Source organism: Eutrigla gurnardus (assembly GCF_963514095.1).
Source record: "Eutrigla gurnardus genome assembly, chromosome: 3".
Taxonomy (NCBI): Eukaryota; Metazoa; Chordata; class Actinopteri; order Perciformes; family Triglidae; genus Eutrigla; species Eutrigla gurnardus.
In genome coordinates, this window is record NC_139917.1 from 29,569,414 (window position 1) to 29,584,564 (window position 15,151).

Sequence of the window (15,151 nt, forward strand, 5' to 3'; positions counted from 1 at the left end):
CATATTTAGTGTAATCCAGTTCAGGACTAGCATCAGGATCAGGACTCACCTGAGTTTGGACTCCAGTCACACAAGAGTAACATTTAAACAGAAAACAACAGCAAAATTACCCAGAACAAGACATTCCTACTACAAACTATCAGCTTTTTAAGGCAACGAAAGATGGTAACACTGAGTTGCACACCATATTTCGAACCCTGCTCGAGATGGATTTTGTATCTCTTGACCGGCTGTGAACCGTTTCCCCAGTGAGCTGATGTTTTTCTCTCTTGTTTCGTTTCTGCAGTCGAACTTTGCGATGGGCCGGCTTCCCTCCACCTACAGGAAGTGCTACATGCTAGACTTTGGTCTGGCGCGGCAATACACCAACACCACCGGAGAGGTCCGACCGGTAAGAAACGTCCTCGGCAGCAGCGAGGCGGCCGGAAAAACATTTCTCTGACACTTACATTCCTAAAACTCTGCTTCATATGAGAGACATTATTTCCAGACGTGGATTCCCTTGTTGTTTTGTATGTCTGTACAACAACAGATGAACGTTTAGAAATAATACAAATATAATTGTCATGATGTTTTTCCTCATCTCATCTCATAGTCTACCAATTATCCGGTAATGTTTTTACTTTTAAACTTTCAAATTATGAGCCGACTTATCATGATAATGTGTTTGTAATGTATACTTTTGTTTTCGGTACCAGCATTTAAAAAAAGTGTCTTTAGAAGTCATAGATGTTCCATGTTAAATTACACTTATGAACTATAAGAACATCTTATGTTCTGGAATAAAATACAGAATAATAGAAAAAGAAAAGTAACATTAAATTACTGATTTATATTTTCACCCCCATGAGATGAAAGCCGATCTTATATGTATGATTTTGTAATTATTTTAATTATAGGTATAATTTAAAGTGAATGAAGATGAAGAGAGAATTAACATTATGAGAAATTAGTTAAACATATGATTGGTATCTCATTCTGAAATTTCTAGAAAAAGAAATACAATAAATACATGTTTTTGTTTGTTGTTGTTTGAAGCACGACTTGTCTTCCATACTAAATGCAAACTGTCTATTTTCCTCTGATTTGTTTTGTGATTCAATTTTAAGCTGCTTTGAAAAATTAAACTGAGTTATGAAAAAAGGCAGACAGACAGGGTGTGTTTGCTGCATTGCAGCACATTAGTTCAATAGATCATGGAGACTGTTAGTCTGTGGTGTCTGTTAGAGGCCTGATGTTCTGCATGTGTGTGTGATTCATAGTGATCAATAAGGACTGATTAGATATTATTGGTTAAGATGGTATTCAAGCTGCAGTTTGATTTTTATGCTTGAGGGGATTTTCTACATTTGCTAGCTTGAATGGAAAAAGGCTTTTATTGTGAAAGGTCTGACATAGATGTTTTGATTGGTGGTCAGTCAGTCAGCCCTCAGGTCTGCTGGTTTTTGTAGTTTCACAGCCTCTGTTGGCTTCTCTCTTCTTCTCTGATTCATTTATGACGTCTCTCGATCAGACTGAACCCTGAGATATTTTTAGATCAGCGTCAGCCACTTCCATTTACTGTCAACCTCCTCGTCTTCATCCTCTCCTCTTCCTCTTCTCCCTCCTTCTCTCCTCTACTCCTCTTCCTCTTCTCCCTCCTTCTCTCCTTTAGTCTATCCTCCTCTTCCTCCTCACATGCATACTTGTTTCTTCCTCTTCACTCTTGTTTCCTCTCCCCCTCCCCGCCTCCTCCTCCTCTCCTCTCCTCTCCTCTCCTCTTCCTCTTCTCCCTCCTTCTCTCATCTACTCCTCTTCTCCCTCCTTCTCTTCTCTACTCCTCTATCCTCCTCTTCCTCCTCACATGCATTCTTGTTTCTTCCTCTTCACTCTTGTTTCCTCTCCCCCTCCTCGCCTCCTCCTCTTTCTCTTCCTCCTCTTAGTCCTGCTTCTCACTTCCTGTCTTGTGTCTCTCTCTCCACTCTTGTTAACCCTCAACTTCTCCTCTTCCTCACTTCCTGTCTTTTTCTTCCTCCCCACTCTTATTACCTCTACCCTCCTCCTCCTCCTCCTCCTCCTCCTGCAGTGTTGTGTTGCCTCTGTTGCAGCAGTGAGATGAATATTTGATGCTTTTGCATGCGTCAGTGGGCGAGAGACCTGAGGCTCTCTCTCTCTCTCTCTCCAGCTGAGTCAGCTTCTGTCCAATGATCTGAGAGGATTGCCCCCCCACCTTGTTCTACCCTCCCCCACCCTTCATCCCACTGCCTCTCCTCTTCCTCTCCTTCCATCTCATCCCTCCATCATCTCTCAGCAGTTCTCTCTCTCTCTCTCTCTCTCTCTCTCTCTCTCTCTCTCTCTATGACATCATCTCATATGAAACAGGAAGTCCTCCCAGCTGCACTCACATGACTGTAGTACATCAGTTGCAGTATTAGTGGTATTAGAAGTAAAACTAGTAATATAGCAGCTGCAATAGTTTTTGTCTGTTGTTATTCTACAGTTTTATTCAACCAATCATGTGCCGACTGAAACCAACGCTGTCTGACTCCCTGTCTGTGGCTCTCAGATCCAACTGGTTCCTTCTGCTGACGTGACTCTTTAAAGGAGCAAATCCTCGACATTATCCCGCCAATCACCAACCATCTCTTCTGTTATCAGTGATTTATGTTCTGTGTGTTTGATTTCATTTTATTGTGTTTCAGTGTTGCTTTTGTTTTTCTTTGCAGTTCCTTTGGACTTATGATTTTGACGTGCATGCCTCCCGTTTCTCCATCATCTCCATGGTTACCCTGGGATGTGAGTGGTTTCTATAGCGACAGAGGGATCGCAGCCGCATCGCCAGCCAAACACACAAAGTATAACCTGGAAAAAAAGAGAGAGAAAACACAGAGAGAACATGTGAATAACTGGCAGAGATGAATGTGTTTATAATAAACAGACGACACTGGTGTGTCAATAGAACTTTATTAACACATGCAGAAGAACACACACAGTATGGACTAATACACACACATGTGACGTATCAAAATATATAAAAATATCACTTCGTACATCACGGCGAGGGCGGGCCCGCCTGCTGAAATGGAGATCAGGTGTTGTTAAGTGTTGGCAAAGACACTGCAGAGCCTTTTTATATAAATACTGAATAATCTCTCTATTTCTCTGTATTATTTATGATGCTGATTTTGCATTGAAGTGGAGTTGGAGAAACCTTCCCAAGTGGCATTGTGTCGGGTTTTGGAGCGCAATCGTGTTTCTTTGAAACATACATACAAAATCAACAGTTTAAGTTTCTAATAAGAAACATTTTGTATCAGCAGACACGAGGCGATCACAGCCAGAGCAGAAGAAACACATGTTGACAGTAAACGGGATGTACATTATACCAAGCTTCATCTTTTTTTGATCATGTTTGAAGTTGTCGCAGCGACAGTGTGTCATTTAGAAACAATAAGAACCAGGAGAGAGCTGTGATTGCTGACTTCCCTCTGTTCTGTGTTCAGCCGAGGACCGTGGCCGGTTTCAGAGGGACGGTCCGCTACGCTTCAGTCAACGCTCACAAGAACAAGGTCAGATATACATTAAATAGAACTTGGTAGTAATACTACCAGTCATATCCTAATTAACGTTTTTTGTCATGTTCCTCCAGGAAATGGGTCGCCATGACGACCTGTGGTCATTGTTTTACATGTTGGTGGAGTTCGCCGTTGGACAGTTGCCATGGCGAAAGATCAAAGATAAGGTCAGACCTCCATGAATTACACCGGTCACTACTCGTGAGAATAAGTCAAGCAAATCCCAAATATGTAATAAGAGCCGCTGCATGACTATTAAATAGACATATAAGAGGCAAAGATCTGAACATGTAGGCCTCCTTGACCATTAAGTCGTCTGCTTTAATTCATATCTAAAATCACTGTTATGGCTTCATATAATATAGAAATATAAGTCATTACTATCAATCCATCTATTTACATATTTTGTAGTTCAAAGACATTGGAAATGCATATTTTTCTTCTACCCTAATTTATTTATTTATTTATTTTCATTTTTATGCACCTATCATACTAAAAAAAAAGTATATATTCACTGTATTAGCGTCTGTATGTGCATACACTATATAAAATGTAACACATAGTTGATCTGCCTTGTCTGTGAACATTTGGATTTGTCATTTTAAAGGCCCTTCTAAAGACGGCCATCGGAAATCAGAAGTGGCTATAAATGCTTTTAAATATGTTGCATTGGACGACTGTGCAGTTCTCTATGTAAACTGTATTTGTCCCTATGGAATAAACATTAAACAACATTAAATATTTAAATCCAATGAATGCCAAACTTTGCGTGAATTCTCAGATCAATGCAGCTGAAAGCTCAATTTATTTATTTTCTTATTTCCCCAGGAACAAGTTGGTCAGATTAAAGAGCGTTACGACCATCGGATGCTGCTGAAACACATGCCTTCAGAGTTCAACATCTTCCTGGACCACGTCCTGGCCCTGGACTACTACACCAAACCAGACTACCAGGTACACGCCGCCACGTGAACTCCCTGTGGTCTCAACGTAAACGACTGGACGTTACTTCAGGATCACGATTCCGTCTTTTTTTGTTTCCAGCTGCTGATGTCCGTGTTTGAGAACAGCATGAAGGAGCGGATCATCACCGAGAACGAGCCCTTCGACTGGGAGAAGGGAGGAAGTGATGTCACGCTGTCGACCAGTGCCTCCACCCAACCACAGCACAACACCCGACCCACCGCCGCCATGGTGGGGTAAGAAGCCAAACCACGAGCTGCATGAGAGTCTCCTCAAGCTTCACCTTAAAGGATCATTCCAAAAAATACATGAATGTAGTTAACAGATTAACTACAACCAAAAGGCTGGAAACCAGAAGAAACTTCGGCTTCTAAATGTTTTGTGAACTCTCCACAGAGCCATCGTGACGCCGGTTCCTGGAGACCTGCAGCGGGAGAACACCGACGACGTTCTGCAGGACGAGCACCTTAGTGACCAGGAGAACGCCCCCCCGGCCCCGCCCAGCCGCCCCCCCGGGGAGACGGGCGCCCCCCACGCCGGGGAGGCCGGAGAGGCCTGGGAGGACACGGACTTCAACCGCAACAGACTCCGCATCAGCCTGAACAAGGTGGGGACGTCCTACAAAACAACTGGGGCTGATTTAAGGATCGTGTGTTGGGATCGTGTGACATCACTTCCTGTCGTTCGTCAGGGTGCTCAGGAGGAGGAGGCGGGTCGTGGGGCGTGTCCAGTGTCGCCAGTCCGAGGCGGAGTCCCGGAGTCACCGACGGGTCAGGGTCGGTCCTTGAGGTACCGTCGGGTCAACAGCCCCGAATCTGACCGTCTGTCCGCCGCCGAGGGTCGACCCGACGCCTACGGACAGAGGTGACGCATCACAGGAGGGAGTTTAAATTAGATGAACAACTTATGATGGCGTCGAATAAATAAACGGAGCCGAGAGAGGGGGGCAATATTCTGAGAAAAAAAGTGTCAAATTTGCGGGTTTATTACGATACTGACAACCTGCATTTATGCTAGTTAAATTCTCATGAATGTACGAATTTATATTTCTAAGTTAGCTAGCATAAATAATGAATGTTAGCATCGTAATAAACCTGCAAATTTGACACTTTTTTTCTCGGAATATTGACAGTCAATCATATGGGTCTTCACGTCTGTCCTCCAGGTCCAGGATGGACATCCTCGGCTCGCCATCCCGCCACGTCTACTCCTCCCAGCCGGCTCAGATGCTGTCCGTCGACCCCGGTTGCCGCGGTGACCGTCTTGCCAGTGGCCGCCAGGAGGTGTCTGTGGCGTCCGTCGACCAGGAGGCGCACAGCAACGCCTTCATCCGCTCCGTCCCGCTGGCCGAGGAGGAGGACTTTGACAGTAAAGAGTGGGTGATCATCGACAAAGAGGCGGAGCTACGGGACTTCCAGCCAACCACATCGGGAACCACCGACGAGGAGCCCGAAGAGCTCCGCCCCCTGGAGGAGCAGGAGGAGAGGAGGAGGCTCAGAGCTGCAGGTAGATTTGATGAGATGCTAAAGAAAATTCAATTCTACATCAGCGATCACATGATGCTGATAAAAGATACTTACTTTGAGAAACAAAAGCCTGTTTTTTATCCAGAAAGAATAATAATAAAAATGAGTATACACTCTTATGTTTTTTACTATCCGACCAAATAAAACTCACCAAGATGACCAGAAATTTGATGCTAACATCAGGCGCATTTTTCTGTCAACACATTTTGGTCAATTCCCGACCTGTTTGAGCCCAACAGCTACCTTTTTAAGGGGAAAAAAAACCTTATTATGAAGAGGAACACATTTTTAGCACAGCTCTTTTATTTTGAAGGAGTATTAAACCCCTAATGAGTGAGAGCAGCGGACTTATTTTATGGTACAAGTTAACTTAGCAAGGTCCTTAAAAGTAGCTTCTTGACTGACAATGATCTCAGTGACTTGAGAATTCATATTTATTTTAATATAAATCATGCTTCAATCTGAATATATTAAATGTAACTCTGGTTCACGTTTTGTTTCCCCTGCAGGAGGGGAGCTGGTGGTTCGCCCCAAGACCCACAACAGGGACAGCAGCCGAGGGATGCTAACACTAACGGAGGAGGAGGCGTCGAGGAGGAGCGGCGGGAGCCCCGCCCAGTCTCCCTGTCACTCGCTGCCGTCGGGACGCCCCCGCCGGAGGGAGTCGGACCCCACTGGACCTCAAAGACCGGTAAGAGACCCAGCCAGCGGAAAAAACCCCGAGGAGGGCTCAGCTCTCCGATGTTGGCGGACGGATGAAGGAAGTGGGACGGCTGCTTGTACAGATTCATCATTCTGATGACTGTCATAGCAGACGCTGTCCCAAGGAGGTGCTCTGCAGCAGCCGCTCCACCTCGTTCATCTGTCGGTCAACATGCAGCTTAAAGGACAAATCCAGCATGATCGGGGGTTCGGCTCAGCATTTCCAGAGTCACCTTCTTTATCTGATATGAGCAGATTCCACTCTGACCAACAGCGTAAGTCAGTCAGATATTTGCCCAAACGTTGTAGACGTAGTCATGGCGACGTCACCCAACCGGTTTTGTGGACTACGGTTTTGCAGTTTAAATTTAAGCATTTTGGTTGTCGCCATCTTGAATTTTTTTGCAACCACTGAAAGAAAGTGACCATATTTGGACTATGGAGGAGCGACGGGTGGATCTGTCGAATACAAGCAGCAGAGCAGCAGGTTTAAGGCACTTCGACTTTGGCTTCACTTGTCAGAACCAAAGGTCGCAGCCTGGTGCGGCATTGATACTCCACACCACTTGCTAAAAGACTAGATTACACCAGCGTTTCCTCGCTCTAAGCTCCTCCAGAGGCCTCCTCACAGTGCATTTAAGTGATCCCATCGTGATGTGCAGAGGGGGAACGATTCCCAGGTCACGGGAGGAAGTTTAAGTTAGCATAATGAAAACCACTTGGCGAGTCGGAGATCAGTGAGTCTGTCTTTTGTAGAAATATCATCAGCCAGTCCAGTTAGTCCTTATTCAGTGAGCGAAACATCTTGACTCATGCTGGAATCGTCCTTTAAAGGTGTCACCGTGGTGACGGGCTGACCGACTCCTGCAGGAGTCTGTCTGCAGCTGAACGTCCGTCACATGAAGCCGTTCTCTTAAACTCTGACAGATCCGCTGTTTACTGACTCTCAGTGTTGGGGAAGGTTGATGATGAGATTCTGCATGTGATATTTAAACTACGTGTTGCTGCACAACAGGTCCCTTCGTTGTTCTTTTAACCGAGGACGATGCTGTTGCTCACACATCTGTGTTCACTGACAAATGTTTCAAATACAAAGTCAATTTGTATTTCACATGCAACTCTCAGACAAACTTGAATGGTCTCAGAAGATTGCTGTCTTCACACAGCGGGTTCAGATTTTTTCCTATATGTGTTCCTGCACAGTATATATACAAATATAGTGTATTCTACTGTCCTTCTACTTAATTATGGAGCATCATTTCGACTTATTATAGGGAAAATACCTATAGTTTCAGATGCTAGTGGAAAATAACTACCTGGAGAAATACCTGCTGAGAGATCACGTTGAGCTAGCAAGCTTAGCTTAGCACGAAACGGTCATAAACGGGAACAACGCTATCTACACCTGGCATCGAACCTAAAGCTCGTTAATTAAACAGGAACTGAGGTCATATGCTGTTTATTGATGAGCTTCAGAGGATTCTGTAGGTGGATTTTGTTCCCTTTGGGCAGAGCTAAGCTAGCTGTCACCAGTCTTTATGCTAAGCTAAGCTAAGCTAACCAGCTTCATATTTAAAGTACAGCCAGACGCAAGAGTGGTATTGATCTGAGAGAAGAAGAGGATTTCACCAAATGTCAATTTCCTATTACTTTAATTTAATATAAATGAATTCTGGTTTTATTTTGAAGTCCGAATCCACTTTGTCTGATGCACTTTTATGCTTTAATAGTCGGGTCGGTCTTTTCCTCATCTTTGTGTTGCAGAGGTTTGAAATCTTTTCCATCTCTTTGCTTTTTTTTCGCTCATGACTTTTGCTTTGGTCCATCGTTTTATTTTGAAGGAGTGAATGAGACTTCCTGTGTTATACAACAGTGCGGCCGTGATGTTTCTGTGTCGGGGTGTCAATGATGTTTTCATCCCCTGTGGTTCTGCTGTGTTTTATCATGTTCTCTGAAAACGAAAACACACACACACACACACACACACACACACACACACACACACACACACACACTTAGGTCACTTTTGGGGACATTATGTAGACTTACATTCGTGTCCTGGAGACGATAACCTCTATTTACCTAACCAAATCCTAATCCTAACCCTCAATTTAACCACTGACCCCAAATTGGGGAAAATACTTTTCTCACCAGTCCTGCAAATCAGTTAATTGATCTTTTGTCTGAAATGTGTCCCCGAATGTGGCTTAAGTCAGAACACACACACACACACACACACACACACACACACACACACACACACAGTTGGTGATTCCATTCAGGTTGGTGGATATTTACTGTAAACAAACCAATTTAGAAAAAGTTAATCCAAGGGATTAACCTCCATATTGGAGGAATCGGCACCTCGTGTGTCGCATTCAGAGCGTAGCGAGTCCGTCTTTCATGCAGGAGACCAGAGTTCGTGACTAAAGCTCATCATTGTCCAATTTTTTGTCGACTCTGTGGGAGGAGTTTGAGTCTACTTGAGGGTTGTAGTTCTGTTCAGTGTGTGTGTGTCGGTACAAAATTAAAAAAAATATTGCAGGGCCCGCTGGGCCTCCGTAAATGAAAAATAAAGGTAATTAAAAAAAAAGAAAGAAATGAAAGAAATTCCCCAAATTAAGGCAAAATTCTGAACAAAATACAAAATAATAAAAAGTTCTGACAAATGGACAGGCTATAAAAATAAAGGAAACCGCATCATTGAGCACTTTTATGGAGGACCAAACATGACTTATTTGCGGAAAAATGTAAATAACATTTAAAATGTGATCATTTAGTTACAACATTAACAGTAAAAAGTGCTTCAGAGAGGTGACAGTGTTAGAAGTCACAGTATGAATAATGTGAAATGTATCCTGAAGGTGGCGCCACAGGAAAGATCATGTTGTTATTAAAATGGAATGATGGAATGATATCAGGACATTTCATTACATTAGATTTGTATTTTGTGTGTGTGTGTTTGTGCGCTTTGGTCGTTCTTGTGAAAGTTTGCCCTGATGGTGGTGCTATATGGGGTCAGTTCAGTCTCATTAATAATGAATGCACAGAGAAGGATTCACAAATATATTTTGTGATTTATATATAAATGACTCTCTTCTCACAAATACATTTCGTTTTAAATAAATGTAATATAAATTTATAAATATATGAATTAAAAAAATATTTGCAATTTACATTTATATACAAACTGTTAAACTTTCAGCCAATCACAAATGCGCAAAATGCGCAGAGAAAAAGCTGTGCTCTGGCCGTGGTGAGGTACCCCTCGTGGGAATGCAGTCATGTGATTGGCTGAAAACAAGGTTGGCATCTGATTGGCTCCAGAGAGTTCCTTGTTGAAAAAAATGCATTTGTGAATCCAGCCACGTCAGGAGAGTCTCAAAAATCCACAAATAAATACAGACCAGTTCACGAATAAATGCAAACAGGTTCACAAATGAAAAGCGTCTTGTTTATTAAAGTTTAACAGTTTGTATATAAATGTAACAACATACAAATACATTTTTGATGAAAATTGCAAATATTTTTTTTATTCATATATTTATGGATTTATATTACATTTATTTAAAACGAAATGTATTTGTGAGAAGAGAGTCATTTATATATAAATCACAAAATATATTTGTGAATCCTTCTCTGTGCATTCATTATTAATGAGACTGAGCTGACCCCATAGTGCTATAGGGAAGATGGGGGGGTCACCAGAATCAGTAGGATTTAACCCCCCAGGGAATCTGAATATGCACTGCTGTTTTTTGGGGGGGAAATTAATGTGGAATCACTGAATTTCACATTTATTTTACATTTGATTTCTATTTAAGTTCCCTGCTGCAGGATTTTTAACCCTTTGTGGGTAATTTATGATTATCTTCTTTATTTCTTGCTTTTCTTTACCCATGTATGCTTTTTGAGTTCAGTTGTACATGTATGTGACCATTTGAGTTATCCATGCACTCATTTATTTATTCACTAACACGTCGGGTTTGGTCCTCCATACATGGTGGCTGCTGTTTTTCAGGCTTGGACGTTATAACATCATCACTGATATCTCACTTTACCTGCAGCGCGCTGAAACGTGTGCACAAATCGTTTTGTTTTTTTTAAGCGATTACGCTAGCGAGAGCTCCACTTTACTTCCGATCGTCACCGCTAGACTCAGAGCGAGCTCTTCGTCCTCCAACCATCGAGGACCATGCCTCGGATTCTCTTTTTTACTCCTCTCCAATTCTTTCCCTCCCCCCCACCCCACCCCACCCTCCATATAACTACTGATGCCTTTGCCCCCAACCTATCGCTTTAAAAGTACACAGTATGTCAAGTTTGACTCACCTGAGGAGACACAGAAAAGAGCGAGGGTGCCATTGGGACAACACAAGAAGAAATAAAGTGATGTTTCGGGGTAAGCACAGTTTAGGAATAGTCCTTTACCTCTGTTCTCTCACTCAGTTTCTGTTCCTCCTCTTCCTTTTTCCTTCTGTTCAGACATATTTCCTCCCTTTTTTTTATTTTCCTCCGTCGTATGTCTGTGTTTTGTGTGCTTGATGACTCCATCTCTCTTTTGTGTTCCCTGTTTTTTTTGTGCATCTCCAATGGTAATTCTCCCTGCAGAAATCCTAAACTCAAAGTGTCAGTTGTCCAGGTTGTTGTAGACTAGTGAACTACAGTATGTGCAGTGTTCGTGCTGGTGTGTCCTCTTTAAAGTGCTTCTTTTTTTGTGGGGGGGGATATTTTCATCACCATTTGTCCAGCTAGAGGGATGCTAGTCTGACCAATCTGGCAACCCACACAGCTAACAGTCTATTGGCTCACCTGTCCTGTTAACTTTTTTTTCTTAGCTTCTTCTGTAGTATCTGATAGCTGTAACTGTAGACATATTTACACCAACGCTCCCTCAGCTCCTCTCCCAAGGCTCCTCCCCTCGCAAACCTTGGACCAATCAGCTGCTTTAGATGTGTGAGAGCACCAATCAGCTCTCTCCTGTCTAACGCAACCCCGGTCAGGGAGGGGGGAAGGAGATGAGGGCATGAAAAGTCAGAGTGTTGGGGACTTAGCTGTAGGAAAACATGAAATACATAATTTTTTTAATTTATATTAGTGTTCTTGCTAACCTCCCTCTCTCTCTCTGATTGGTCTGTTTTGCAGCTGGATGAGGAAAGGCACCAGCCGCGGCCCAATCAGCTGAGGAGGCTGGCCTCCTACGTCTTCTCCTCCTCCACCCTGGAGACGGAGCAGTATCCCCACGGAGGAGGCAGCTTCATCCAGAGGAGCCGCTCGGCCGAGAGCAGCCCCGCCCACATAACCACCGCATCGGTGCGGCGGCGGCACGCCGGCACCCTGCCGATGCCCGGCAGCCCGCGGAGCAGACACTCTGTCCTGAACGTGTCGAGGACGCAGCTGCAGCAGATGTTAGCCAAGCTCATGAACAAGAACAGCAGCTGAGAGGACTAAGAGATGGACTCAGATACACACCATACACACACACCATACACACACGTAACACACACACACATGTGAAGTATACTGATACATGAACAAATACATCCACAAACATGCTGTACATGCAGAGTCAGTCGGTTTCGGGGCCTTCTGTCTCAACATAGAGACAGGCAGCAATTAACAATTATTTTATTATCGATTCAACTGTAAATCTTTGAATTTAATTTGATCTATTCTCAATTAAATGGTCACGAATGTCCAAAGTGACACTTTTTGACTCAATTAAACACTTTTCTTAATTTAGTTAAATGCCCCTGTATCCTAAAAAGAATGTGTTAAAGGGCCACCGTGTAGCAGACATAGAATAATAATATTCATAACTATGTTTTCATTAGTATATTATCTCCTATCCGTAAGCTTAGAATGAGGTTTTCATCTCTATACAGGGAGCGGGTCCTCTTCACAGAGTCCGCCGTGTTTCTACAGTAGCCCAGAATGGACAAACCAAACACTTAGCATTTTTACGTTACCTGAAGGCCACCGTAGTTTTCCGACACGCTTGTGAAACTGCGTTAACGTGGGCCGCGGAGTGCAAAGACTGTGCTGTCTTTCTTCCGTTGCTTTCTGTAGTGTTACTACGGTGAAGATGGCGTTACCACGGTTTCGCACTCGGCGGCTCACATTACCGCTAGATGCCACCAAATCCTACACACTGTCCCTTTAAGTGTCTTTAGTTTGAGGACAAACGAATCAAGTAGTGTACCTTAAAAAAAACAAGATAGAAAAGTAAAAAAGAAAAAAAACCTGTTGATTTCAGTTACAATTTGCTGTTTGGCGCCCCCTACTGGCTCTGCACATACAAACACGTGAAAAACCAACGTAATGAACACTGAAAGCCAGATCACCACACATTTTAATTTAACACAACAAGCCATATGTCTGGCCCACAGCAGCACCGCTGTGCTGGTTTACATGTAGTTTCACACATTCACACTCACGTAGCTCTACTCAACTGCTTTTTCTAGCAGAGGATCAGAAGAAGAGGACAAAACTGGAAATATTTTCCATGCAATAAACTCTTAAAAAAAAAAGCCTCTCTGCAAACCTGATGTTGCACACGCCGCAGACCTGGCAACCTGGAGGAAATAATGTGAAACTGAGTATTTCCTTCTTGTTTTCTGTGAAGAAGGGAAAAGTGAAACAGAGTAAGGCTGCTAACAGACTGTTAAGCTTTACAGTATTTGTGCGTTTATTTATTTTTATCCATTCTTTCTGCTTTTTCCTGCTGAAATAAGGGAGCGGTCGTCGCGGGAATGCAGGTCGTCCCCGGCGATCCAGTTTTTTTGCACCAAGACTTTGGAGTCGGCGTTTCCCCCCTTCGATCATACCGTCCACCAAGCAATACACCGACACCGCTTCACCACGCGTCCTCACCGACACCAAACAAGTGATCCGAACATCTCGCTCCGATTCCAGCTTCATTAAATCTTGTGTGTGAAGAGAGAAGTGTGAAGTTTTCTCTGTGAAAAAGGGTTTTCTGAAGGTGGGATAACTCTGAACTCAGCCTTTATGACAAAAACTGTTAGTGTGCTGGGTCTCTGGGAAGGAAGTACGGTGGCCCGAAAGTGCAAAAAAAATTAAACCAAAAGAAAAGCAAAACACAGTAACGTTTTAGAAATAAACTAATTAGCCAGAGTAAATAAACACAATGATATTTCATAATAAAACAAAAAAAACATAAACATTTCACTTGGTAAATTCACAAATTCAAAGAAATATAGCAGAAAACAAATCGAAGGACATAACATTGTCAATGTTGTATAGGCCTACAGTTTCACAAAACATTAAAAAACACGAAACAAATAGACACAATAATATTATAAACAACACAAATCTCAACCCAAGAAATAAACACGAGCATTTTTTTGCTTGCTTTGCTTTGTTTGTTTTCAACTACAAAAAAAACAAAAACCTGTCGCACAATTATTTTTTGCTGAATGTAGCAATTGCTAATTTTATTTGACGAATTTCTGATTTATTTCGTGGACTGTTGAAAAAAAATCCTATAACGGAATGTTGCCTTTCGCCGTTGAGGGCCACCATATGTGGAGGCGGGGCCAGTGACGCCAGTTGCCTCTTTGCATTTAAAGCGCTCTGTGTTTAATGTGACACTTTTCTTTTGCTAAAGTTTTTATGATGTAGGAAGGGTCGAGCTGTTAAATGCGACATAGGGCATCATCTTACAGTTTTACGATATATTTTTTTGTTTCGTGATTCTCACATCTCGTTTGAGCTTCGGTGGTGATGATTCTTTTATCTGGAGATTATGACTTGACTAAGATTACATAAATTGTTAAACAAAGTCGCCCGCCACTTTAGTCCAGACTGAAATATCACCAACATGCATTTGTCAGTGCGTTCATGTTCCACAGAGGATGATCCCTCTGACTCTGGTTGGCCTCGGCTGTGCTTTGTTTATAAGGCTAATTAGCGAATGTTAACCTGCTAACGCACGTAAACCAAGACGGTGAGCATGCTCAACATTATACTTGCTAAACATTAGCATGTTAGCATTGACATTGTTAGCATGCTGATGTTAGCATTAAGCTAAAGCACCGCTGTGCCCAAGTACAGTCACGTGATCGGTGTTAGATAACAGTATAGTATCGATGAGGGCGTAAACGTCTTTATCAGGATTACAAGCTTCTGTACTTCCTGTTCTGTCCAAGTGCATTTCGTGTCACTCTTAGAAGCACTTTATTGTCTCGGGATAATTAAGTCATCATCTCAAGATAATGAGCTAAACCACCGCTGGTCAACGCTTCCGAAGGTCGTTGTGGGAGATTTACCGTTTCCTCGTCTAACCTGCATCGTTCCATGTTCGACGTTTCAATCCAGATCTTCCGGAGGGGGGGGGGGGGGGGGTGTAGACCCTGTTTCATTCATAAGGATGGGCAATTAGAAATG

General features: G+C 43.0%; 1 protein-coding gene across 3 annotated transcripts in view; it reads left to right on the forward strand.

The window, feature by feature from the left end:
* Positions 1-15,151, forward strand: part of ttbk1a (tau tubulin kinase 1a) — a 34,477-nt gene that overhangs the window by 11,359 nt on the left and 7,967 nt on the right. For all 3 annotated transcript variants that reach the window (XM_084005404.1, XM_084005402.1, XM_084005403.1), the window contains 9 exons: positions 287-391; positions 3,483-3,548; positions 3,629-3,721; positions 4,383-4,508; positions 4,599-4,753; positions 4,914-5,124; positions 5,209-5,381; positions 5,683-6,023; positions 6,553-6,734. In XM_084005404.1, the coding sequence (XP_083861530.1) occupies positions 287-391; positions 3,483-3,548; positions 3,629-3,721; positions 4,383-4,508; positions 4,599-4,753; positions 4,914-5,124; positions 5,209-5,381; positions 5,683-6,023; positions 6,553-6,734 (1,452 nt within the window). The remainder of the gene's footprint in view (positions 1-286; positions 392-3,482; positions 3,549-3,628; positions 3,722-4,382; positions 4,509-4,598; positions 4,754-4,913; positions 5,125-5,208; positions 5,382-5,682; positions 6,024-6,552; positions 6,735-15,151) is intronic.